Below are 25,536 nucleotides of genomic sequence, written 5' to 3' on the forward strand. Positions count from 1 at the left end.
GGTCCTGTGAAATGGTCTGGTATATTTTATATCAAACAATGATCTGTTCTCCACACGGACAGCAGCGGTTTGAGCAGGCAGCTCACCACCTCTTTCTCAAAGTCAACTCAGGAAGGACATCAAATGCCAACCTTATCAGTGACGCCCACGTCCCGTGAATGAATAGAACATTTAAAACAAATCGTGGGCAGTCTGTGACATTGAAACACATAGCTTCTGAGGGAAGGTCTCTTATCTGTTTTAAATGATGATCAATAGGTTTTTGACATTACCATGATGTTAGTCCTCCATTTTACTTGCATCTGAGCTGAGATGACCCATTTTCACCCCCCCCCCCATATCATAACTTGCACCCATTTTACATTTCAGTTTCCCTCTCAACCGTATTCACCACCCCTTTTGTCCTGGGCGTCTGCACTATCTGATCCCCTTGCCTTGTTAGAATTGAATAACTGTGTGTTAGATTTCCTGATGAAGGGCTTATGCTCGAGATGTTGATTTTCCTGCTCCTCGGATGCTGCCTGATCTGCTGTGCTTTTCCAGCACCACTCTCTTGACTCTGTTCTCCAGCATTTGTAGGCCTCACTTTCTCCATATGTTGGGCCTAACCTGAACCACCAGCAAGTCACAGTTTCCTTCTGTTTCAATATCCAGAAGGAATATCTAGTTAAGGTTTTGAAGTTTGACATTAATAGTACCCATTTGTTAACTTGACCTCATCTAAAACTCTGCTGACTGAATCTGACGGATTACTGTTGAGGGGCTCTTGTCCAAAATGTCTACTCTCCTGCTCCTCAGATGCTGCCTGACCTGCTGTGCTTTTCCAGCGCCACTCTAATCTTGACTCTAATCTCCAGCATCTGCAGTCCTCACTTTCACCTGACTGAATTTAACTCACACCAAGATCCATCCTTCAATCATCCCAATGCTCACTGACTTACACTAGCTCCCAGACTAGCAACGCCTCCATTTCAAAATTCCCACCCTTTTGTTTCCAAATCCCTCCATGTTCCCATCACCTCTTTCCCCACCTCTGTAGTCTTCTCCAGCTCCACAATCTACATTATACAAGGACAATTGGAATTATCTCATTGCAAACATCAGAAGGAAGGGGTTAATCTCCTTTACCCCAGCAATGCCTTTACAAACACTCAGACTCAATAAGTCCTCAGCCCCATCTCCATGGTAAGTCTTCTTGCTCTGCAAGGCATGGCTGTAATCAGCTTCCTTACAGCAAATGTCTATTGTGCATTCAGGAAAAGCTGCTTTCTTTAGTTACTGTATCTCCCTGAAACCCTTTAAACAGCTGCTAATTCAGCTCACTATTACTTAACATAGGTTCCCTAAGCACATGTGTTCAACAGCTTTATGGGTGTCTTCCTCTCCGGCCCACCCACAATTTTCTGCTTCAGAAGTTTTCTTCTCATGGGCTTCCAAACTCTCGGAAGTTTGCCCCACTCTTGTGTGCACGTAAACTGTGAACAACAGCACGTCTGATCAATGGCCTTTTCTCTAAGCATGAACTTGCTTCATACCACTCTCTCTCTCCATATCTATCTATCTATTTATCCAGCTTGTTTTCTATCTATCTATCTATCTATCTATCTATCTATCTATCTATCTATCTATCTATCTATTATTTCTATCTATCTATTATTTCTATCTATCTATTATTTCTATCTATCTATCTATTTACCTATCCATCTATCTCAAGTCATCAAACACCTTCATGATAATCTCTCAGTTCATTTGCCGGTCATTTAACTAAAACCACGTCATCTTGCAAATGCAGTTTTGAACTCACTGACCAAATGACTTTCTGATCTTTTAAAAAGAACAAGTCAGACACTTCACAGAACTGGAAAACTAAAACCCATACTCACTGGGTTCCAAACAACAATAATACATAAGAGCTTTCCTCACACCATCACTGCATCGTTGATTGATGGGGCGCTGGATTCGAAATGTTAATTCTACTTTCTCTCCACAGATGCTGCCAGAACTGTTGAGTTTCTCCAGCAATTTTTTAATGCAAGAGAAAAACACCATCTTACCATCTGCCCAGTGGAGTCTCCTCAGGATCCTTCAGGTATCCTCTCCATAAAACATACATACAAAAGCATACAGTACAGAAAGAGGCCCTCTGGCCCATCAAGTCTGTCCCACAGTACACTAATCCCAATACTCGCATTAAACCCATAGCCTTAAATGTTTTTATACTTCAAATGTTCATCAAAGTACTTTTTAAAGTTTGTGAGATTTCCTCACCTCCCAAGCAAAGCATTCCAGAGCTCCATCACCCTCTGGGTGAAACCCCTTTCATCAAATCCCCTCTAAAACCTCCTGCCTTCCACTTTAAAATCATGTCCCCTCGTTATTGACCCTTTGACTAAGGGGAACAATTGCTTTCTATTCCCCCACCCCTGTCTATGCCCCTCATAACCTTACAACCCTCTATCAGGTCCCCCCTCAACCAAACAGAACAGCCTGAGTGTATCCAGCCTCTCTCCATTGCTGAGGTGAAATACACTGGTGATTTTTCAAGACAGAAAGAAAGAAAACCCAATAATTTGATGGCTTGCCTCTGTAAGTGATAAATGACATAAAAGGAATTTCATTTTGACAGGGCGTTCTGTAAATTCAGCCTGTCCCAGTCATTGAGGGGAAGCCCCTGCTGGAAGCTAGGGAACAGAACACACAGTGAGCTTTCACAAACAACAATGTAATGATAACCTGATCATCTGATTCTGAGTCACATGGAACCACAGAATCCTTACTGCGTGGAAACAGGCCATTCGGCCCATTGAGTCCACACCGATCCTACCAGGACCCATGCCCTCACCCTATCCTTGTAACCCTGCATTCCCCATGGCTAGCCTGCACATCCATGGCCAATCCACCCTAACCTGCACATCTTTGGCCATTTTATGGGATAGATATTGACCTGCCCACTGGGGATAGCACCCCTTCATTTGCAACAAGCTGATAGAGTAAATAGGTCCTGAGGTTAATACCACACCCCAAACGATTGCAGTCAGTGATCTGAAGTGTCTTCAGCAGTGGCTCAGTTACTAACATTTTTAACCCTGCATCTGGAGGTCCCACTGTAGGGCTTGCAATTGTGTAGTGGATTAGGGGAACATAAGTTGTGTTCCTTTCCTGATTTTGGGAATGTGAGGCCAATGCCTCTGCCCATATCTGCTATCATTATCCTCCTGAAGGTATGAGCTGGTGGTTGTGGGGGAATGCCTAACTCCCAAGACAGCAAAGAATATGGGTGGTCATAGTAAGCTGTTTAGAAGGCACGACTAGTCCATTTCCTTTTCATTAAAGATCAGAAAAACTAGGAGCAGGAGTAGGCCATTCAGCCCCTCAATGCCGCTCTGCCATTTGATACGATCATAGCTGATCTCATCTCCACTTTCCTGCCTATTTCCCATAATCCTTAAACCTATTACTAATTAAAAACCTGTCTAATTCCTCCCTAAGTGCATTCACTGTCCCAGCATCCACTGCAGTCTGGACTGGCGAATTCCACACATTCACCACACTAAGTAATGATGCTGCTCTGAAGAGCCAGTGCAGGCATGGTGGGCTGAATGGCCTCCCTTCTGCAATGAAGCAATCTGTGACACTGTTTGTGTATCAGTCTGAGTGAGTGTGCATTTGTGTATGTGTGGATGAGCTTGTGAGTCTGTGTGTGGGAATATGTGTGTGTGAATATGTGTGAAGGAGTGTGTGTGTTTGTGAGAATATGTGTGTGTGAATAGGTGTGAAGGAGTGTGTGTGTGAGAATATGTGTGTGTGAATAGGTGTGAATGAGTGTGTGTGTTTGTGAGAATATGTGTGTGTGAATAGGTGTGAAGGAGTGTGTGTGTGTGAGAATATGTGTGTGTGAATAGGTGTGAATGAGTGTGTGTGTGAGAATATGTGTGTGTGTAGGCATATAAGCTATATACGCTCGTGTGTATATAAGCTCGTGAGTCTGTGTGTTTATATGTGTGAATGTGTGTGTGTGAGAGAATGGGTGTCGGAGTGTGTATGTGTGTATGCATGTGAATGTGTTTATATGAGCTCGTGAATCTGTGTGTGTGTGTGTATGTGAATGTGCGTCTGAGTGCGTATCTCTGTGTGAATGCGCGTGTGTGTATGTATGTGGTTGTGAGTCTGTGTATGTGTGAATATGTGTGTGTGTGAGAATGTGTGTGTTTGTGTGCATGAATGTATGTGTATGAACTCATGTGTCTGTGTGTGAACGTGAGCGTGTGTGTATGAGCTTGTGAGTCTGTGAGTGTGTGTGTGCGCTTGTATATGTGAGTGTAAGTGATTATGAGGTTGTGTCTATAAATACATATGTGTGTGTGTGTGTGTGGTATTTGCTGGTCTGTTATTTAAGCATTTGTTATTTAAGGCAGAGTAGCATTAGGTCAGACTGTGTTGGACAGAACCTGGGGAAGAACTACCCTAGTTATTCTGGTATTACCCTGTTCCAGACGTGGGACGGCTCTCTCTCTCTCTCTTTCTCTCTCTACCCCACCGTCAGGCTGCTATTAAAGAGAGCTGCTGGGACTACTGAATACAATGCATCGCCCGCACCCAGGAATCAAGCCGGAATCTCAGTCCCAGCACTCGGTCCAATCTCTGCCTCCTGTAACATCTGTGTACCTATCGACTGCAAGGTATTTAGTAGAACTTTGAAAACCTAATACAGATCAACTTTGAGATCTGTCAGGTCTCGCAAATAGATTTTGTGAGAAAGAAAGGAATATAACTTTGAAATAAGTCACTGTAAATTCAATGGGTTTTAAAATTGGAAGTAACTTTCAGAAGTGGCAACGCAACATGATATTATTCAGTGATTGAATAATGGCAAGTTATATTAAATTGAAAGCAGGCATGTTGAATTAATGTTCATGTTTAGCGAATGGGTTGTGGGTGGGATGCTCAAATATTGATAATAGCTTATATCCCAAAATCATTTTACAATGTAAATTTGTTCGGAAATTTGTTAGTTTGAAGTTAGACCAGTGAGGCATGTCGTGTGTTGTTAATGTCCAGAACGGTGTGTTTACTGATTTCATTGCCACACCATAAGAGCGAGGAGTAGAAGTAGGTCATTCAGCCCATTGAGTCTGCTCTTTCATTCAATGGGGTCATGGCTAATCTGATAATCCTCAACTCCACTTTCCTGCCTTTTCCCCATCACCCTCGACTCCCCTCACTGATTAAAAACCTGTCTGTCTCAGCCTTGAACATACTTAATGCCCCAGCCTCAACAGCCCTCTTGTATTGAGGTCAGCCAGGTGGACCTCATAGAATCTGAGTTCCCTGACTGGGGCTGTTAATCTGGTCCAATCAGGAAACCCTGACTGACAGATAGAAACAGGAGTGTCAGAGGTTTTGTTCACTCTGAGAGCTGGCTCTGAGGGAACTAGGTCAGTGTCTGGGACTCTACACATGTGAATAAAGGGGAACTTGGTGATTGGACACAGGTCTCTGTGTTGTTCTTTCACGTCTGTGGCATAGGATTCCACAGATTCACTCTCCTCTTAGAGAAAAAGTTCCTCCTGTCTTAAATCTGTGACCCTTTATTCTGGGATTATTCTCTCTGGTCCTAGACTCTCCCATGAGGGGAAACAACCTTTCCACATCTCCCCTGTCATGTCCCCTAAGAATAGCATATGTTTCAATAAGGTTGTCTCTCATTCTTCTAAACTCTGGTGAGTACAAGCCCAACCTACTTAACCTCTTCTCATAAGACAGTCTGTCCATGGCTGGTTCATTGATGTAAGTCTGGGAAGTCTTTGAGTGAAATCAGTTGCCAATTGGTTAAAACTCATCAATATAGTCATCTGGCACAGAAACAGACCTAACTGTTCCAACTTCCTTTCAATAATAATCTGCATTTTTATAGCAGTGTGAACATTTGGGGTTGGTTAGTTCAGTTAGTTGAATGGCTGGTTTGTAATGCCACTAGCATGGGTTCAATTCCCATACCGGCTGAGGTTACTAAAAAGGGCTCTCCATCTTTATGGTCTCCCCTTACCTGAGATGACATGACCATCTGGTTAAACAACACTAGCCATCTCTCTGTGATGAGGGAGTGGGACTGCGGTGATCTTACTTGTTTTTAATATCATAAAACATCCTAGGGCTCTCACAGGAAGTTGATTAAAATTTTGCACTACCCCATTTAAGGAGACAGTAAGGCAGGTGACCAAAAGCTTAATCAAAGAGACAGGTTTTAAGGTATGGAGCTAAAGTTGGAAAGTGGGAGAGAGAGAGAGCAAATTCCAGAGCTTAGTTTACAGGCAACTGAAGACACAACTGTCAATAATGGAGCAATAAGACTGGTCTTACAAACCAGACCAGGACTGGAGATCACAGAGTCATAGATTGGCTATACTGCAGGAGGAGGCCATTCAGTCCATCGTGCCTGCACGGGCTCTCTGACCATTTTGACTTAGTGCCAAACCCCTGCCTCTTCCCTGCAATGTTGCATGCTGTTTCTGTTTAAATAACCATCCAATGCCCCTCCTGAAAGCCTCAGCTAAAGCTGCCTCCACCACATTTCCCGGTAGTGTATTCCAGAGCCTAAGTATTCACATTTATTCCTCACCTCGTATTTTGCTCCTTTTGCAAAACGCTTTAACGTTTTGTCTTTTGTGATTAACTTTTTCACAAGTGTTGAACCTTTGGAGAAGGGACTGAGGAAGGGGAACATTGCTGGACTGCATGGAATATCACGGAGCTTCCGGAATGATTGAATAACACCAGAACGATGGGCCAAACTGCATAATTCAACAAACCCATTTGTATTGCTGATTGCTCTGATGGGCTTGTTTTTTTTTAACTGAAAAACTCTGAAAACCTCTATCACATCTCCTCTTGTTCTTCTCCTCTCAAGAAGAAGAGTCCCAACGTTTTCGATCTGTCCTCATCACAGAAGTGTCCCATCCCAGGAACCATTCAACAAGGCCACAGTTGAGAACAAGGTTATGAGATTGGGGATGGGGGGGGGGGGTGGGAACGATGGCATGAGAAGATTTAACAATATAGTCATTGAGTCATCAAACCAACTTGTCCATGCCGACCAGATATCCTAAACTAATCTAGTCCCATTTGCTAGCACCCGACCCATATCCCTCCAAACCCTTCCTATTCATATACCCATCCAGATGCCTCTTAAATGTTGCAATTGTACCAGCCTCCACCACATCCTCTGGCAGCTCATTCCATACACGTACCACCCTCTGCGTGAAAAAGTTGCCTCTCAGGTCCCTTTTATATCTTTTCCCTCTCACCTTAAACAAAGTCCTCTAGTTTTGAACTCCCTCACCCTCAACAACTACTCTACTCGATGGTCAAACAATAGAAGGACCCAGTTAAGAAATATTAACTCCATTTTAGTAATAAGAATCTTATTCCGTCAGTTAAAAATAACAAGCACATCAGAGCAATCAGCAATACAAATGGTTTGTAGAATTATGCAGCACATCCAAAGGCCCTTCAGCCCTTTTCTTTCTGATGCGATCCAATCACTTCTAAAGCTCCTGCTATTTCAAGCAGTCCAGCAAATGTTCCCCTTTCTAATTTTTGTCTCATTCTCTCTTCAAAAGGTTTAACTCTTGTGAAAAGTATTATTCACAAAAGGTACAACATAAAACTTCATTGTTTCTACCTCTGTCTGATGGTATTAAAAGCATGCCAAACCTTTCTAGGCATCAATAACTGATTACTGGTAGTCTTGCTTGCCTCCTTTAAAATGCTCCTTAGAACCTCCCTCTTTTCCCAAACGTTTTGACACCTGACCCCTTGAGGCTGGGTGTCACATTTTTGCTGATGACACTCCTGTGATGATCCGGCTTTAGTACATTGAAAGGTGCTATGGGAATGCAGGTTTTGATTACTGTTAGGAGGCAGTGTAGGCTGGAACTCAGTTATGGGCTGTGGCCTTACTTCAATATTGAGCACTGTTCATGGGACCTACGTTTGGCAAGGAGTGATATTCACCACTGGACAGGAACAAGTTTACAATCGATGTCTGTGAAATTCACTAGCATCTTTAGGGAATCACAGAACATTATAGCACAGCAGGAGGCCCTTCAGCCCTTCTTGTCCGTGTTGGCTGTTTGAAGGAGCTATCGAATTGGTCCCACTCCTCCAATATTTCTTCCATTGTCCTGAAAGTTTCCCCTTTTTCAGTGAGTGACTATAATCTTTAACTTTTAACTTGACTCCTTATTTCTTTCCACCTTGCTCTGAAGGTTTTGTACCTAGGCACTTGTACCTAAGATTGCGCCATGTGTGGCGATATTGAAAACTTTTCACCGCCTTCCTGTACGTCAGTGTGAATAAAGTCTAAACCTAAATCTGAAACTTAACTTTTGGAAATTGGATCTGCCTCCACCTCCTGGTCAAACAATGCATTGCAGATCATAACTTGCTGCGTTAAAAATGAATTCTCCTGGTCACTGGGTTTGGGGTTCTTGCTAAGAGACCAGACCAGGTAAGTACGGTGGATTTCCTTTCCTAAAGGACGTTAGTGAGCCAGATGGGTTTTTATGACAATTGACAATCATCACATGCTCATCATTAGACCAGATTTTTATTCGAGATTTTATGGAAATCAGATTTCACCATGGATAGCTTTCGAGACTCGGTCATTAAGTACATTCAAGGCTAAGCTAAACAGATTTTTAATCAGGAAGGGGATGGAGGGTAATAGGGAAAAGGCTGGAAGGTGGGTATGAGGGTGATCAAATCAGCCATAATCTCATTGAATGGGTTAGTAGACACTGTGGGCTGAATGGCCTACTTCTGCTTCCAGGTCATATGGTCTGATGTTCTCAAAGTACTAACTTTTCCTTATCCTTTGCTCCTTCCAGTAAGTCCTCAGCACTGTGTAGGTGTCAGGCAGCTATGGCGGCTTTCAAAGGAATATGGACACAACAGTTCTGGAGAGCGGTTTCTGGGGAATTTCTGGCGACACTCATCTTTGTCCTTCTCGGCCTGGGCTCTACAATCTCTTGGGGAGATGAAAATGCACCTTTGGACATTGTCCTCATCGCTCTATGTTTCGGACTTAGCATCGCGACCATGGTGCAGTGCTTTGGTCACATCAGTGGGGGTCACGTGAACCCAGTGGTAACTGCTGCCATGGTGTGCACAAGGAAGCTAAGCCTGGCCAAGGGAATCTTCTACATCATCGGGCAGTGCCTGGGTGCCATATCTGGTGCTGGGATCCTCTACCTGATCACGCCATCCCATGTTGCGGGTGAACTGGGAGTAACCAAGGTACATCAAATTCAGAGGGCAACCAGCTGAATGGGCAGCAATGGGGGTTGATCAGGACACAACCATTGCCAACCGTGGTGGTAACAGACTCAGCTGTGACTCGGTTGGGAACACCCCAGCCCCAAGCAATTTGCCCCAGGCAGGATAGTACTGAGAGCATTCCACATTGTTGACTCTGCACCCTCCATGCTTTCAATTGAACAATAGCCTCTGTTTCATAGAGTAGAGCAGTGTCTCCAAGGATCTTGGCCCAGGATCACCCACCGACCAAAATGAGTAAAACAAACTATCATCTCAGCGTCATAATGCTGTTTGTGGGATCTCACTGTGGAATTCCTACATTCTGGTATTCCTAGATCCAATGAGTGCAGTGACGGTACTTCAGAAGGGTGACCATAAGAAATAGGAACAGGGGTAGGCCATTCAGCCCCTCAAGCCTGTTCAACTCTTCAATGGAGTCTGGCTGATCCAACATTCCTCACACCCACTTTCCTGCCTTTTCCCTGTAATCCTCGATTCACTGATTGATCAAGAGTATATTTGCCTCCAAGATGCTTTGGGATTTGCTAAGGTTATGACAGCAATTAATTCATACTTTCATTTTCCAAACCAGAAAGATAACCTTTGAAATTGCTCTTTGTTTTTTCATATATTGATGCATAAATGTGGGCATTGCTAACTGAGCAACCATGTATTGCCCGTCCCTAGTTACCCCCTTAAATTGAATTGAATTAATTGTCACGTGTACCGAGGCACAGTGAAAAGTTTTGTCATGTGAGCAATACAGGCAGATCACAGAGTTAAATAGCATAGATCAGTAAATAATAGGTAAACAGCAGCAAAAACAAAAACACAGGTACAGGCGAATGTTCAGAGTTTGTGAGTCCATTCAGTATTCTAACAACAGTCGGGTAGAAACTGTTACGAAACCGGCTGGTGCGCGTGTTCAGGCTTCTGTACCTTCTCCCCGATGGTAGAGGTTGTAGAAAAACATTGCCAGGGTGGGATGGATCTTTGAGAATGCTGGCGGCCTTTCCTTGACAGCGGGCCTGGTAGATGGATTCTCTAGATGGGAGGTTGGTCTTTGTGATTGTCTGGGCCAAGTTCACCACTCTCTGTAACCGTCTCCGATCTTGAATGGCACTGTTGCCATACCAGGTAGTGATACATCCAGACAGAATGCTCTCGATGGTGCACCTATAAAAGTTGGCGAGGGTATTCACCATCATTCCAAATTTCCTCAGCTGCCTCAGGAAGAAGAGACATTGTTGGGTCTTTGTAAACAGTGCGTCCACATGAAGAGTCCAAGAAAGCTTGTTGTGGATGACCACTCCCAGGAGCTTGACACTCTCCACTCATTCCACCTCTGAGCTGTTGATGTGTAGGGGGCATGAGTAACATACCGCAGAAAGTCAATAATGCGTTCCTGGGTTTTGCCGGCATTGAGAGCTACGTTGTTCTCAGTGCACCATTTTTCCAGGTCTTCCACCTCCTGTCAGTTGTCTGTTTTATCACCAACTGAGATTCGACCGACTATGGTGGTGTCATCAGCGAACTTGTAAATGGCATTAGTCTGGTGTTTGGCAATGCAGTCATGGATATACAGTGAGTACAGCAGGGGGCTGAGTACACACCCTGGGGATCGAGTGTTGAGTGTTAGTGAGGATGAAATATTGTCCCCAGTCTTCACTGATTGCGGCCTGTGGGTCAGGAAACTGAGGATCCAGTTACAGAGAGTGGGGCTGAGACAGAGATCACTAAGTTTAGTAATCAGTCTCGAGGGGATAATAGCGTTGAAAGCTGAACTGTAGTCAACGAGTAGGATTCTTACGTAGCTGTTCTTGGTGTCAAGGCGTTCTAGGGAGGAGTGAAGGGCAAGGGGTATGTCATCTGATGTGGAGCTGTTGGTCCGATAGGCAAATTGGAGTGGGTCAAGAGTAGTGGGGAGGCTGGAGTTGATTAATGCCATGACCAGCCTTTCAAAGCACTTCATGACCACCGAAGTTAGAGCCACTGGGCGGTAGTCATTGAGACATGCTGCATGAGCCTTCTTAGGCACAGGGATGATATTGGCCCCTTGAAACAGGCAGGGACAGTGGCCTGCTGCAGGGAGAGGTTGGAGATGTCCAAGAAGACCTCTGCCAGTTGATCTGGTGTAAGGTCTGGTACTCCGCCTGGTCTCATCACTTTCCTTGGATTCACACGAAGAAAAACTGATCTGACCTCTGATGCAGTGACTGTCGGGATAGGTTTGTCAGGACTTAGAGTCATAGAGATGTACAGCATGGAAACAGACCCTTCGGTCCAACCCCGTCCATGCCGACCAGATATCCCAACCCAATCTAGTCCCACCTGCCAGCACCCGGCCCATATTCCTCCAAACCCTTCCTATTCGTATACCCGTCCAAATGCCTCTTAAATGTTGTAATTGTACCAGCCTCCACCACTTCCTCTGGCAGCTCATTCCATACACGTACCACCCTCTGTGTGAAAAAGTTGGCCATTAGGTCTCTTTTATATCTTTCCCCTCTCACCTTAAACCTAAGCTCTCTAGTGCTGGACTCCCCGACCCAGGGATAGGTGTTACCTCTCCACTGAAATTCTGCTCAAAGCAAGCATAGAAGGTGTTGTTACAATCTGGGAGGGATGTGTCATCGTCTGCTCTCTTACACTGTCTCTTTTTAGAACCTTGAGAAGGTGGGGGTAAGCTGCCTTCTTGAACCGCTGCAGTCCATGTGCTGTAGATAGACCCACAATACCCTTAGGGAGGGAATTCCTGGATTTTGACCCAATGACAGTGAAGGAATGGTGAGTGGCAGAGGGAGTTTGCAGGGGGTAGTGTTCCCATATATCTGCTGCCCTTGTCCTTCTGGATGGAAGTGGTCATGGGTTTGGAAGGTGCTGCCTGAGGATGCAGGTGAATTTCTGCAGTGCATCTTGTAGGTAGTACACACTGCTACTACTGAGTGTCGGTGGTGGAGGGAGTGGATGTTTGTGAATGTGGGGCCAATGAAGCGGCTACTTTGTCCTGGATGGTGTCGAGTTTCTTGAGAGTTGTTGGAGCTGCCCCCATCCAGGCAAGTGGGGAGTATTCCATCACACTCCTGACTTGTACCTTGTAGATGGTGGACAGGCTTTGGGGAATCAGATGAGTTACTCGCTGCAGTATTCATAGCCTCTGACCTGCTCTTGTAGCCATTGTATTTATATGGTGAAGTATTTATACTACTACTACTACTGCTCCTCAGATGCTGCCTGAACTGCTGTGCTTTTCCAGCACCACTCTAATCTAAACTCTGGTTTCCAGCATCTGCAGTCATTGTTTTTACCTATTTATATGGTGAGTTCAGTTCAGTTTCTGGTCAATAATAACCCATGATGTTGATAGTAAGGGATTCAGTGATGGTAATGCCATTGAATATCGAGAGGCAATGGTTAGATTCTCTCTTGTTCAAGCTGGTTGTTGACAGCACTGAATGTGTGGCATAAATGTTTCTTGCCACTTAGCAGCCCAAGCCTGAATTATTGTCCAGATCTTACTACGTTTGACCTCCAACAACCACAACCATCTTCCTGTGCGCCAGGTATGACTCCAACCAGCAGATAGTTTTCCATTGATACTCATTGATTCCAGTTTTGCTCGGGCTCCTTGATGCCACACTCGGTCAATTGCAGCCTTGATGTCAAGGGCTGTCCCTCTCCCCTCCCCTCTGGAATTCAGCTTCTTTGTCCTTGTTTGACCCAAGGCTGCAATGAGGTCAGGAGCTGGGTGGCCCTGGTGGAACCCAAACTGGGCATCACTGAGCAGGTTATTGCTGAGCAGGTGCTGCTTGATAGCCCTGTTGATGAGGATCAACTCACCGAAAGTGAGGACTGCAGATGCTGGAAATCAGATTCTATTCCTGACGAAGGGCTTTTGCCTGAAACATCGATTTTCTTGCTTCTCAGATGCTGCCTGAGCTCCTGTGATTTTCCAGCACCACTCTAATCTAGCACTGTTGGTGACATCTTCCATCACTTTACTGATGATGGAGAGGAGATTGATGGGGCAGGAATTGGCTGGGTTGGATTTGTTCTGCTTTTTGTGTACTGAGCTGGATAATTTTCCGTATTGTCAGATGGATGCCAGTGTTGTAACTGTACTGGAAGAGGTTGGCTAGGGGAGCGGCAAGTTCTGGAACACGTGTCTTCAGTTCTATTGCTGGAATGTTGTCAGGGCCCATAGCCTTTGCAGTATTCAGTGCCTCCAATCATTACTGTGTGGAGTGAATCGAGTTGGCTAATGACTGATATCTGTGATTCTGGGGAGCACTGGAGGAGGCAGAGCTGGATCATCCACTCAGCTCTTCTGGCTAAAGATTGCTGTGAATGCTTCAGCCTTATCTTTGCACTGATGTCCTGAGCTTTGAGCGTAAATATATTTTTCCCTCTTGTTGGTTCCCTCACCACCCGCTGCAGACCCAGTCTAGCAGCTATATCCTTTAGGACCCGACCAGCTCGATCAGCAGTGCTACTGCTGTGCCAATTTTAGTGGTGGGGCATTGAAATCCTCCCACCCAGAGTACATTTTGTGCTTTTGCATAAAGATTTGTTCAACATAGAGGATTACCAATTCATCAGCTGATGGAGGAGGGTATGGGGTAACCAGGTGGAGGTTTCCATGCCTGTCTTTCAGCTGTTGCCATGAGGTCCAGAGTCAATACTGAGCACTCCCAGGGCAACTCTCTGCAAACTGCATACCACTGTGCCACCACCAGTACTGGGTCTGTCCTGCTGGTGGGATGGGGCATATCCAGGGATGGTGATGGGGATGGTGGTGTCTGGGACATAGTCATACTCACAGAATCATATCTTACAATGTCAGGCTGTGGCTTGATTAGTCAGTGAGACAGCCATCCCAATTGTGCAATCACCACCTCTCCACTCCACTGCCCTCCCCTCCCTACCCTACCTGCTCCACCCCCTTTCCCTGATGCAATGAGGTGTGTGCAGGTTCAACATGGCTGTTCTCCATTCTCTCAGGAACCTTAGTCAATGACGGGTGGTCAGTCTCCTTTTGATGCCTTTTTGAGAATTTCCAGCAGTTGAACAACTGAGTTCTTGCTCAGCCATTTCTGAGGGCTGTTAAGAGTCAACCACATCATGGTGGGTCTGGAGTCATACATTGGCCAGACTGGGTAAGGGCGCAGATTTCTCTCCTGACAGGACAGATGTGACCTTGGTGGTATTTCTACAATGGGTTGTATTTGTACAGAGAGGAGTCTCTTGGCACACTGGTTGATGAGCCTGCTCCTGAGCTAATATCTTCAGGTTCAAGACCACTTCAGGAGTTGATAGGATGTTTCTGACATGCCAAATCAACTGATAAGCAAAGGGACAATCCTTCCAACACACTGATAGTAGGCAATAAGAGCAGAAAAGATTTCTAAGCCTGATGTGTCGTGATGGTCGAAATAAAAGATCTGGTCCATTGTTGGATGAGAGGTTCATTATGTGTGAATGTAACTTTTTTTCCCCTGGGATTTGACTCTTTCTACCCATTTCAAATTGTCCTTGATTTCAGGATCTTGCTTGATCATTAGGAACAGTAAGAGTAAGGTAAAAACGAGGACTGCAGATGCTGGAAAGCAGATTCTAGATTAGAGTGGTGCTGGAAAAGCACAGCAGGTCAGGCAGCATCCGAGGAGCAGGAGAATCAACGTTTCAGCAAAAGCCCTTCATCAGGGATAGAGGCCACAAGTAAGTGTGATTGATAAATATTTAGATTTTAAAGTCGTCAATGGATTTGGAGAGGAACAGGATTAGGATATTGAGATAGACGATTAACCATAATCATGTTTAAAGGTGAAGCAGACTTGAAGGCCGAATAGCCTGTTCTCAATGTTAAAACACATTGCTCAGGTTCTGGAATCACATGTAGGCCAGGTCCAGTTGGAAGATTTCCTTCCCCTAAAAGACTTCAGTGAACCCGATGAGTTTTCCCAACAATCGATGGTCGTTTCATGCTCATAGAGACTAGCTTTCAATTCCGGATTTATGAATTGAATTTAATTTCCACCAGTTGCTGCTGTGACAGGATTTGAACCCATTTCCCCAGAGCACTAGCCTGGCTCTCTGGATTACTAATCCTTGTCAAATTCCTGTAAAACAGAACAAGCAATTTGTCATAAAGGCATTTGGATGGGTACACGAATAGGAAGGGTTTGGAGGGATATGGGCCAGGTGCTGGCAGGTGGGACTAGATTGGGTTGGGATATCTGGTTGGCATGGACGGGTTGGACCGAAGGGTCTGTTTCCATGTTGTACATCTCTACGACTCTATCACTCTATGACTCCAATGATCGTGAAGTTTAAGTGGAGCATAGATGATTTAAATTAGTTCATTTTGGTTGAGCTTTCCTCATTGAAAGTTTTGAATTAATCCCTTAAGCAATGTTTTCTCTAGTTGCTTCAAGTTCAGCAGAAATAAACCACCAAGCAAGGCTAGGGCAGTGAGTTTGTGAATAATGTCAAACGTCACTAAATACAATCATACAGAACACTGCACTTATTGAATTATTAATCAGAATTTACATATTCAACAAAAACTGTAAAAGCCCACAGCAGTAGGGTGCCTCTTCATTGTCCTCTGGGCAATTAGGGATGGGCACTAAATGCTGGCCTGGCCAATAATGCCCACATTGAACAAACATGTAAAAACATCACTGAGTGTGTTATGTCTCAAACAAGCAAGAGGATACCTGTTCCATCCACATTGAACTCTACATCTGAAAAGGAGTTGGATATCATTCTTTGAGCTAAAATGACGAAAGGGAATGTGGGGAAAGTGGGAACAAGGGACTGAGTTGGATGATGAGCTGCGATCACCTTGAATGGTGTTGCAGGCTCGAAGGGCTGAATGGCCTACTCCTGCTCCTGTTTTCTACCTTCCAATATTGAAAATGCAGAGTTAGTGTAATTACTGAAAATGAATAACAATATAATCTTTGTTCATTACTGACAATTAATTACTTATCCTTTGAGTAAAGCCCCTTGAGGTACCTTTGAAGTCAGCATCTGTTGCTGGCTCTGACTGAGAGTTTAGTTTGTTCGTGTTTGAGATAATTAGCATGCCAGCACAAGATAGCTTCCTTCAAAGATAATGTCACAAAGTGACCTCTTGGCCCTGTTAAGTCAACAGTGTTCAGGCGTTTGTTAAAAAGTCTCTGAAAATGGTTAGATTAAGCAAACCAAGCCTTAAAACCAAAACATTCTAAACCCCGGAGCAGCTGACAAAACTTCATCTTGATGTTGCAGATAAACAGGAAGCTTTCGGCAGGACATGGTCTATTGGTCGAGCTGTTTATTACATTCCAGCTGGTGTTTACCATCTTTGCTACATGTGACTCTAAGCGCAATGACCTCAAAGGCTCAACAGCTTTAGCCATTGGTCTGTCCGTGGTCATTGGGCACCTGTTTGCAGTAAGTGTATTGAACCACCTTTTAATCGATTGGGATTGATTGCAAGCTGCTTATATACCTCAGAGTTCCTGCTGACTTGTCTTCCTGTGCTCCAGGTTAACTACACGGGAGCGAGTATGAACCCTGCTCGATCATTTGGACCTGCAGTTATTACAGGGAAATGGGAAAACCATTGGGTAATTATCAGTCACTCGTCATTAATGCAATTACAAATTTTTCCAATTGCAGGTTATGTGGTCAAATTGGCACATTGCCCAGACTCAATGGGCTGAATGGCCTCCTTCAGTGATGTATTGATACCAAGATTTTTAAAAAGTTATTCACTCATGGGATATGGTGGGCTGGGTCAGGCATCTCTATTGCCCTTTGAGAAGGCGGTGGTGAGACAACTTCTAGAACCACTGCAGTCCACAATGCCCTGAGGGAGGGATTTCCAGGATTTTGACCCAGTGACTCTGAAGGAATGGAGTTAAATTTCCAAGCCAGGATGGTGAGTGGCTTGGAGGGGAACTTGCATGTGGCGATGTTCCCGTCTACCTGCTGCCCTTGTGCTTCGAGATGGAAGTGGTCGTGGGTCAAAGGGGCTGTAAACTATGTTCTGACCACTCCCTAGCGTTACATATTTTCCCATTCAATTTCTATCTTCTCCATAATGGTTCCTAAATGTACTTCCACCGTCGTTTCAGACAATGCACTTCAGATCGCAACAAGCCACTTTGTAAATAAATTCCTCCTTGTTTTTTTTTGTCCATCTAGTGTCATAGCGAGCAATGAACAGAATGACATCCACTTCCCTCCCACATTAGACACTACCAGCTGCCAAAGGCTTCCAGTAGGCATTGTGGCTTAAACCTGTTAGAGCTTAAAACAATACAAGACAGTAAGGACTGCAGATGTTGGAGGTCAGAGTCAATGGATGAAGCTGGAAGAGCACAGCAGATGGGGAGCAGTCCTGATGAAGGGTTTCGGCCCGAAACGTTGACCTTCTTGCTCCTCAGATGCTGTCTGACCTGCTGTGCTCGCCCAGCTTCACATCTATAGACTTAAGACAGCAATGAGTTAGAGCAGGCAGTTTAATCTTTCCAACTCCACCATTCAATAAGCATGGCTAAACATTGTCCTCAACCTGACCTTCTCCATTTCCACCTTATGCCTTAATTCCCTTAAAATCTGCAGTTAGCTCAGCTGGCTGGATTCTCCAATACACAAGAGATGCTAACAACATCGATTCAATTCCTGCACTGGCTGAATATGCTGTGTAGGTCCCAACGTCTCTCCTTGCCCTGAGGCATGGTGAGTCTCAGGATAAAATACTGCCAGTTGCCTCTGTCTAATGAGAGAGCAGGGCTGTGGTGATTTTACTTTTACACACGAACATCTAGTGATTCCAGAATCGAGCATCCACAGCCCTCTGGGACAGAGAATTTCAAAAACTCAACACCTTCTGAGTGAAAAGGTTTCTCCTCATCTCAGTGCTAAAAGGCTGGACTCTTAGAACATAGAAGAATACAGCGCAGTACAGGCCCTTTGGCCCTCGATGTTGCGCCGATCCAAGCCCACCTAACCTATACTAACCCACTATCCTCCATATACCTATCCAATGCCCGCTTAAATGCCCATAAGAGGGAGAGTCCACCACTGCTACTGGCAGGGCATTCCATGAACTTATGACTCGCTGAGTGAAGAACCTACCCTTAACTTCAGTCCTATATCTACCCCCCCTTAATTTAAAGCTATGCCCCCTTGTAATACCCGACTCCATACGCGGGAAAAGGTTCACACTGTCAACCCTATCTAACCCCCTAATCATCTTGTACACCTCAATCAAGTCACCCCTAAACCTTCTTTTCTCTAATGAAAACAGCCCCAAGTGTCTCAGTCTTTCCTCATACGATCTTCCTTCCATACCAGGCAACATCCTGGTAAACCTCCTCTGCACCCGTTCCAGTGCCTCCACATCCTTCCTATAGTATGGCGACCAAAACTGCACACAATATTCCAGATGCGGCCGCACCAGAGTCTTATACAACTGCATCATGACCTCAGGATCCGGAACTCAGGATCTTCTTCTGAGACTGAGCCCATCTTCAAGATTCTCCAGCCTGGGGGTCTCCTTTCTTGTAGTATTTGTTTACTCTCTTAAGCCTTCATAGAATCCCTACAGTACAGAAAGAGGTGATTCAGCCCATCGAGTCTGCACTGACCCTCCGAAGAGGAGCATCCCACCCAGACCCACCCAATAACCCCACATTTCCCATGGCTAACCCACCTAGCCTGCACATGCCTGCTCACTATGGGGCAACTTCCCATGGCCAATCCGCCCCAACCTGCACATCTTTGGACTGTGGGAGGAAACCGGAGCACCCGGAAGAAACCCACACAGACACAGGGAGAATGTGCAAACTCCGCACAGTCAGTCGCCCGAGGGTGGAATTGAACCTGGATCCCTGGCGCCGTGAGGCAGCAGTGCTAACCACTGAGTCTCTTCCATATGTTTCAATTCTGATCACTCTTCAGTCTTATAATCCAACCCAAGCCCAATGACCCACCCCTATGTTTGAGGTTCAATGTCTATACCTTTCTCATTGTGTTATTCCTACAGGTTTACTGGGTGGGCCCAATGATGGGTGGAATCATTGCTGCTGCCTTGTATGAATATCTCTTCTGCCCAGACAAAGAACTGAAGAACTATCTTAAGGACATTCTTAAGCCTATGCAACCTCCCGGCGACAAATGCATTGAGGCAGAGAACAACAGGAGCCAAGCTGTTGAATACGAGGACTTGGTGATCAAACCTGGAGGTTCTGAAATCATTGCCATGGATAAAAATGAGGATAAGATGGAAAAAGATGTCACAAAAGAACTTCTGTCATCTGTATGACTAGCAAAGGGCGTGGAAAGCAGAGACGAGGATTGCAAACTGTTGAGTGTGAGTGTCGTTCCTCTAAAGGAAACAGATCTGCTGTAAATAAGTGGTACCATGTACCTCTTTGCCAACTGTTAGAGAAATTATTCATTCACAGAATCTCAGAATGGTGCAGGAGGAACCATTCAGCCGATCATGCCTGCACCACTTCAATCCCCTAGTGCCAGGTTCCTGCCTTTTCCCCATGTCCCTGCTCACCATTTCTATCCAAATAACTGTCCAATGCCCCTCTTCAATGCCTCAAGTGAACCTGCCTCCCCCATATTCCCAGGTAGTGCATTCCACACCCTAACTGCTAGCTGGGTGAGGAAGAATTCACCCTTGCTTCATCTACAGCTGACTTTAAGTCTTGTTTCTTTTACGAGTTGGAATGGCTTCTCCCTATCAACTCTATCCAGTCCCCTCATGTTTTAAAAAATCTCTATCAAATCTGTCGTAAAAATGATACAATTATTTTTAGAATATTTCAGGAAGGTGACACAAAAGGATGAAGTCATTGAATCCTGACAGTGTGGAAGCAGGCCATTTGGCCCATCGAGTCCACACTGAAGACCATCCCACCCAATCTCTAACCCTGCATTTCCCATGGCTAATCCATCTGGTCTGCACTCTGGGCAATTTCCCATGGCCAATCCACCCTAACCTGCTCGTCTTTGGACTCTGGGAGGAAACTGGAGCACCTGGAGGAAATCTACACAGACCTGGGGAGAACATGCAAACTCTACACAGACAGCCACCTGAGGCTGGAATTGAACTTGGGTCGAAAAGTGTTGTGCTGGAAAAGCACAACAGATCAGGCAGCACCTGAGGAGCCGGAGAGTTGATGTTTAAGGCATATAAGCCCTTCACCAGGAACCTGGGTGCCTGGTGCTGTGAGGCAGGAGTGATATTTGAGTCAGTTGGTTGGTGGATTCCCTTTTATCCAATTCGCTCAGATATTTATAAGGAAGTTTATTTTGAAGAATGTGATTTATGTAGTGATATTATGTAGTGATGGAAAGGTTCCTTGACCCAATGCCTTTCCAAGTGCCTCGTTACCAGTGAAACTTTACGGATGGTGATGAATCATTTTGGATTGAACCAGTTACCGTTGAAAGTCTTTCACAACGTAAGATGCAAGGGGTTTTTTTTAGATTACATTACAGTGTGGAAACAGGCCCTTCGGCCCAACAAGTCCACACCGACCCGCCACAGCGCAACCCACCCATGCCCCTACATTTACCCCTTACCTAACACTATGGGCAATTTAGCATGGCCAATTCACCTGACCTGCACATCTTTGGACTGTGGGAGGAAACCGGAGCACCCGGAGGAAACTCACGCAGACACGGGGAGAACATGCAAACTCCACACAGTCAGTCGCCTGAGGCATGAACTGAACCCAGGTCTCTAGCGTTGTGAGGCAGCAGTGCTAACCATGCTGCCCATGGTGAAGGGTGGTTATGTTTCTGCTGAATGTTTTCCGATGACACTGCTGCTGGGAATGTGACCATGCCACTAACTGTGCCTTGCTGAAATAGCCAATTCACAATTAGCATTGTGGCTCACAGTGGGGCTCAGATGCACTTACAGATATTCACCTGCACCCTGCAGGCAAGAGGAACATGTCCAAGCAAATTCTTCTTTTTATCAATCAGAGGAAAGCAAAGGGGATAATAATTCTCTGGGGCGTTCTCCATGACACCACAGACAATCAGCAGGCCATGCAATATTGCATCAACATTCTTACGCGAGTCCCTGATGCATGCTGCACAGTTTCGACAAGTTGTTTCTCTCTTCAGTATCGATTTAACCGATAGTCATTGGTTTCAGCTACGCCTCAGTTGGTAGCACTATCAACTTGAATGAATTGCAAGATCAGGGGTTTCAGTCCTGCTCCAGGGGATCCAGGATATAAAGAAACAAAAGCTGATGCTGCTATGTAGTTTTATGAGGGAACCCTGGGGGAGAAGACCTTAGACTGAGCCTGTCACATGTGTGTTATAATTTGGAAGTGCCAGTGTTGGACTGGGGTGGCCAAGATAAAAATCACACAAAATCAGGTTATAGTCCTCCAAGTTTAAAGCTTTCAGAGCGTTGCCCCTTCGTCAGGTAGCCACAGCACTAATTGTGAATTGGTTATCTCAGCAATCCATACCTTCCTAAAGACGGAGCAGCGCTCCAAAAGCTTGTACTTCCAAATAAGCCTGTTGGACTAGAACCTGGTGTTGTGTGATTTTGAACGTGTTAAATATCCCATGCAGGGCAGTTGATTTGGGTTTCCTGGCCATCACATTAACAGACTACCTGGTCATTAGAACATTCCTCTTTGTGGGAGCTGGCTGAGCAAAAATTGGATACTGTGTTCCTCATATTACAGCACTAATCACACTTCAATGACTATATTAAATTACTTCAGTGACTGTATAAATCACTTTAGGATCCACTGAAGTCCTAAAGGCGCTATATAAAACCAACTGTTTTCTTCCTTTACCTCCTTGACAAAGCTTTTGGTCACCTGCCATAATATCTCCTCCAGAGATTCACTGACAACATAGCTGTGCAGCACCTTTGAAGGCTCATCCTTTTTTAAGCTGTTATATAGATGCCTCCTGTTGTTGTTATACCAACTGAGGCTTTATTACTAGTCATTTTTTTCTAGTTTATCTCAATTCATGTTTCATTAAAAGGAGACCTATACTGTTCTTTGTATCTAATAGATATGTTCAGCCTTTCTGCCATTTGAATAGGTTGGTAGCCAAGTTTAAAATGGTCTCACTCTGTAGATTTGAAAAAAAAACAGGCATAGTTTGAATGAACTATGACCTCTGGATTTCATTGCTGAATCATTGGAGATGTAGCTGCCTGAGTTTTATTTTCTTAAACTCTTTGCACTTTAACCTAACGTGTTGCTGTTTTGAAATGTTTGTAGGACTTTACTTCAGGTAGGCTAATTAAATCTTCTTACAAGGGCCAAAAATACAGAAAGTCTTGTGATGCATGCTTCCCTACACCATCATCAACATTGAAACTAGGAGGAGGCCATTCAGCCCTTCGAGCCTGCTCCACCATTCAGTTGAATCATGTCTGATCATCCAACTCAATGCTATATTCCCACTTCCTTGATAAATTATTGGGTAAAGTGTCAGCTTTTTAAAAAAAAATTATTCAGAGAAGCAGGGTGCACTGTCTATTGCTTTGGCCCAGCATTTATTGCCCATTCCTAGTTGCCCTTTGAGAAGGTGGGGGCAAACTGCCTTCGTTAAACGCTGCAGTCCATCTGCTGTAAGTAGACCCACAATGCCCTTAGGGAGGGAATTCCAGGATTCTGACCCAGGTGACACTGAAGGAACAGTGATATATTTCCAAGTCAGGATGGTGAGTGGCTTGGAGGGGAACTTGCAGGGGGTGGTGTTCCCTAATACCTGCTACCCTTGTCCTTCCAGATGGAAGTGGTCATGGGTTTGAAAGGTGCTGTCTGAGAAACCTTCCCAAACGTTTGCAGTGTGTCTTGTAGATAGTACACACTGCTGTTACTGAGCATCAGTATTAGAGGGAGCGAATATTGAAGGTGGTGGATAGAGAACCAATAAAATGGGCTACTTTGACCTGCATGGTGTTGAGCTTCTTGAGTGTTGTTGGAGCTGCCCCATCCAAGCAAAGGTGGAGTACTCCATCACCCTCCTGACTTGTGCCTTGTAGATGGTGGACAGGCTTTGGGGAGTCAGAAGGTGAGTTGCTCGCTGCAGAATTTCTAGCTGTTGCGCTCCTTTTGTAGGCACAGTGCCGTATCAGTTTCTGATCAATGATAACTGCTGCCCCACCTCCCTACCCTCTCCTCTTCCCCCTCAGGAGGTGTATGGTGGGGGATTCAATGATGACAATGGCATTGACCTTCAAGAGGCAATGGTTAGATTCTCTCTTACTGGAGATGGTCATTGCCTGGCATTTGTGTGGCACGAATGCTGCTTGCCATTTGTTGGCCCAAGCCTGGATATTGTCCAGATCTTGTTGCATATGAACATGGACCGCTCTAGTATCTGAGGAGTTGTGAATGGTGCTGAACACTGGGCAATCATCGGTGAATATCCCCAAATCTGATCAAATGATGGAGGGAATGTCATTGATGAAGCAGCTGAGGATGGTTGGATCCAGGACACTACCCTGAGGAACTTCTGCAGGGAAGTCCCGGAGCTAACATGACTAACCTCCAACAACCACAACCATCTTCCTATATTTTGTCAGGGTTTCTCAATGCTGCACTTGGCCAATCTCACGTCATCTCTGGAATTCAGCTCTTTCACTCATGTTCAAACCAAGGCTGAACTAAGGCCAGGAGCAGAGCACAGAGATCCCAAGATGAACTCACAACGCATTCTATGGAAAGCCTGTGGAACCAAGCCCCCCTGAGATTAATACTTTCTCCTTTACAGAGCCTGGAATATTCTGGAAATGAGGTGGGGAAGGGGGAAGATGACGAGTTTCTAGATCACTTCGTAGGATTGTGGAGAGATCAGCCAACTGGACCTCAGAATATCAGTTTCCTGATTGGGGCTGTTAATCTGGTTCAATCTGGGAGTCTTGGCTGACATAGAAAAAGGGTAAGTGTCAGAGATACTGACACTCTGGTGCCTGACTGTGTGTGAGGCAGTACATAGTCAAGGGTTGGTCATGTGTAAATAAAGGATGACATGGTAATAGATACCATCCTCTGTGGAGTTATTTCAATTTCTTTGTAGCAATGGTGAATGGAAATGGCAGGATGAAATTACTTTTATAAAGGTAGGTTCAGATGACTTAGCTGTTCCCATTCAATGACCCCTAATCCCATTCCCATAATCCCATTCAATGCTTGTGAGATTATGAATTTGCAGCTATACTCTCATCTAGTGGTTAAAACAACATTGATAATTCGCAAGAAGACAGCCCAGGGCAGGGTAAAAGCAAAGTACTGTTAAATATCAGAAATAAAAACAGAAAGCACTAAAAAAACTCAGTGGATTTTTCTCAGAACTGAAAAACAATCATATCGGACTCAAAATGTTAACTCTGTTTCCCTCTCCACAGGTGCTGCCGAACCTGCCGAGTTTTCTCAGCAATTTCTGTTTTTATTTCAGAGGCAGTATTCATGCAAGTGTTGTTAAGTGATGCATGGGGGAGGCAGTGGTGCAGGAATGATGTCATGGGACTAGAAATCCAAGTACCCAGGTCAATGTTCTGGGGATATGGGTTCAAATCCGACCATAGTAGATGATGCAATTTAAATTCATTAAATGTTAGCCTAGCGCTGACCATAAAGCCATTGTTATATTAAAAAAAACATCTGCTTCACTAGAGTCCTTTAAGCAAAGAGGTCTGGCCCCTGTGTGTCTCATAGCTGCCCTTTGGCGAATAAATATTGGCCCAACCAGTGATGCCCTCATCCCATGAACGATGGCTAAAAAAACCAGCAGAAGAAACGCTCACAACGTCATTTTGAACGAGTTAATATATTAATGAACACGTCTTCACCCTCATCTCAACTCCTAACTCAGGAAACCAAGATACCAGATAGTAGCACTCTAAAAAAAACCTCGCACACATCGTTGACTCTTCATATGCCTTGCAGAGTAACACACAGAGCTTTTCCCTCACAGTAAACCCATTTGTGGAAACTCAAAGTTGGGTGGGCTTGAGAAGTTACTGGTCCTACAGGGATCATCCATGATTGCAGGCTGTCTCCCGTTGACCTCCTTGAACCCAGGTTTCCAGCCAACCAGGTGCAGGTTCCATCCAGAGTTAGAACCTTTGAAGTCAGAAAGCACATAGACTGGGTCCCTTAAGGTATCGCAGCAGGTGGATAAAGTGGGTAACAATGCATATGGGATACTTAC

General features: G+C 44.9%; 1 protein-coding gene across 3 annotated transcripts; it reads left to right on the forward strand.

The window, feature by feature from the left end:
- Positions 1–4,173: 4,173 nt before the first annotated feature.
- Positions 4,174–24,365, forward strand: aqp4 (aquaporin 4). 3 transcript variants are annotated; one of them, XM_087986734.1, is made up of 6 exons: positions 4,176–4,679; positions 8,889–9,297; positions 16,594–16,758; positions 16,854–16,934; positions 19,361–19,687; positions 24,097–24,365. In XM_087986734.1, the coding sequence occupies exons 1-5, from the start codon at positions 4,582–4,584 to the stop codon at positions 19,637–19,639; spliced, it is 1,032 nt and encodes a 343-aa protein (XP_087842860.1). In that variant the 5' UTR covers positions 4,176–4,581; the 3' UTR covers positions 19,640–19,687; positions 24,097–24,365. The 3 variants fall into 3 exon arrangements, with proteins under 3 accessions (XP_087842861.1, XP_087842860.1, XP_043543564.1); XM_043687629.2 differs by having other exon boundaries at positions 4,177–4,679; positions 19,361–24,365; XM_087986735.1 differs by lacking the exon at positions 16,854–16,934 and having other exon boundaries at positions 4,174–4,679; positions 19,361–24,365.
- The last annotated feature ends 1,171 nt before the right edge of the window (positions 24,366–25,536 follow it).

This window comes from Chiloscyllium plagiosum, unplaced genomic scaffold (assembly GCF_037043375.1).
Source record: "Chiloscyllium plagiosum isolate Xiang-an unplaced genomic scaffold, Cpla_swu_hap1 HiC_scaffold_4, whole genome shotgun sequence".
Classification (NCBI taxonomy): domain Eukaryota; kingdom Metazoa; phylum Chordata; class Chondrichthyes; order Orectolobiformes; family Hemiscylliidae; genus Chiloscyllium; species Chiloscyllium plagiosum.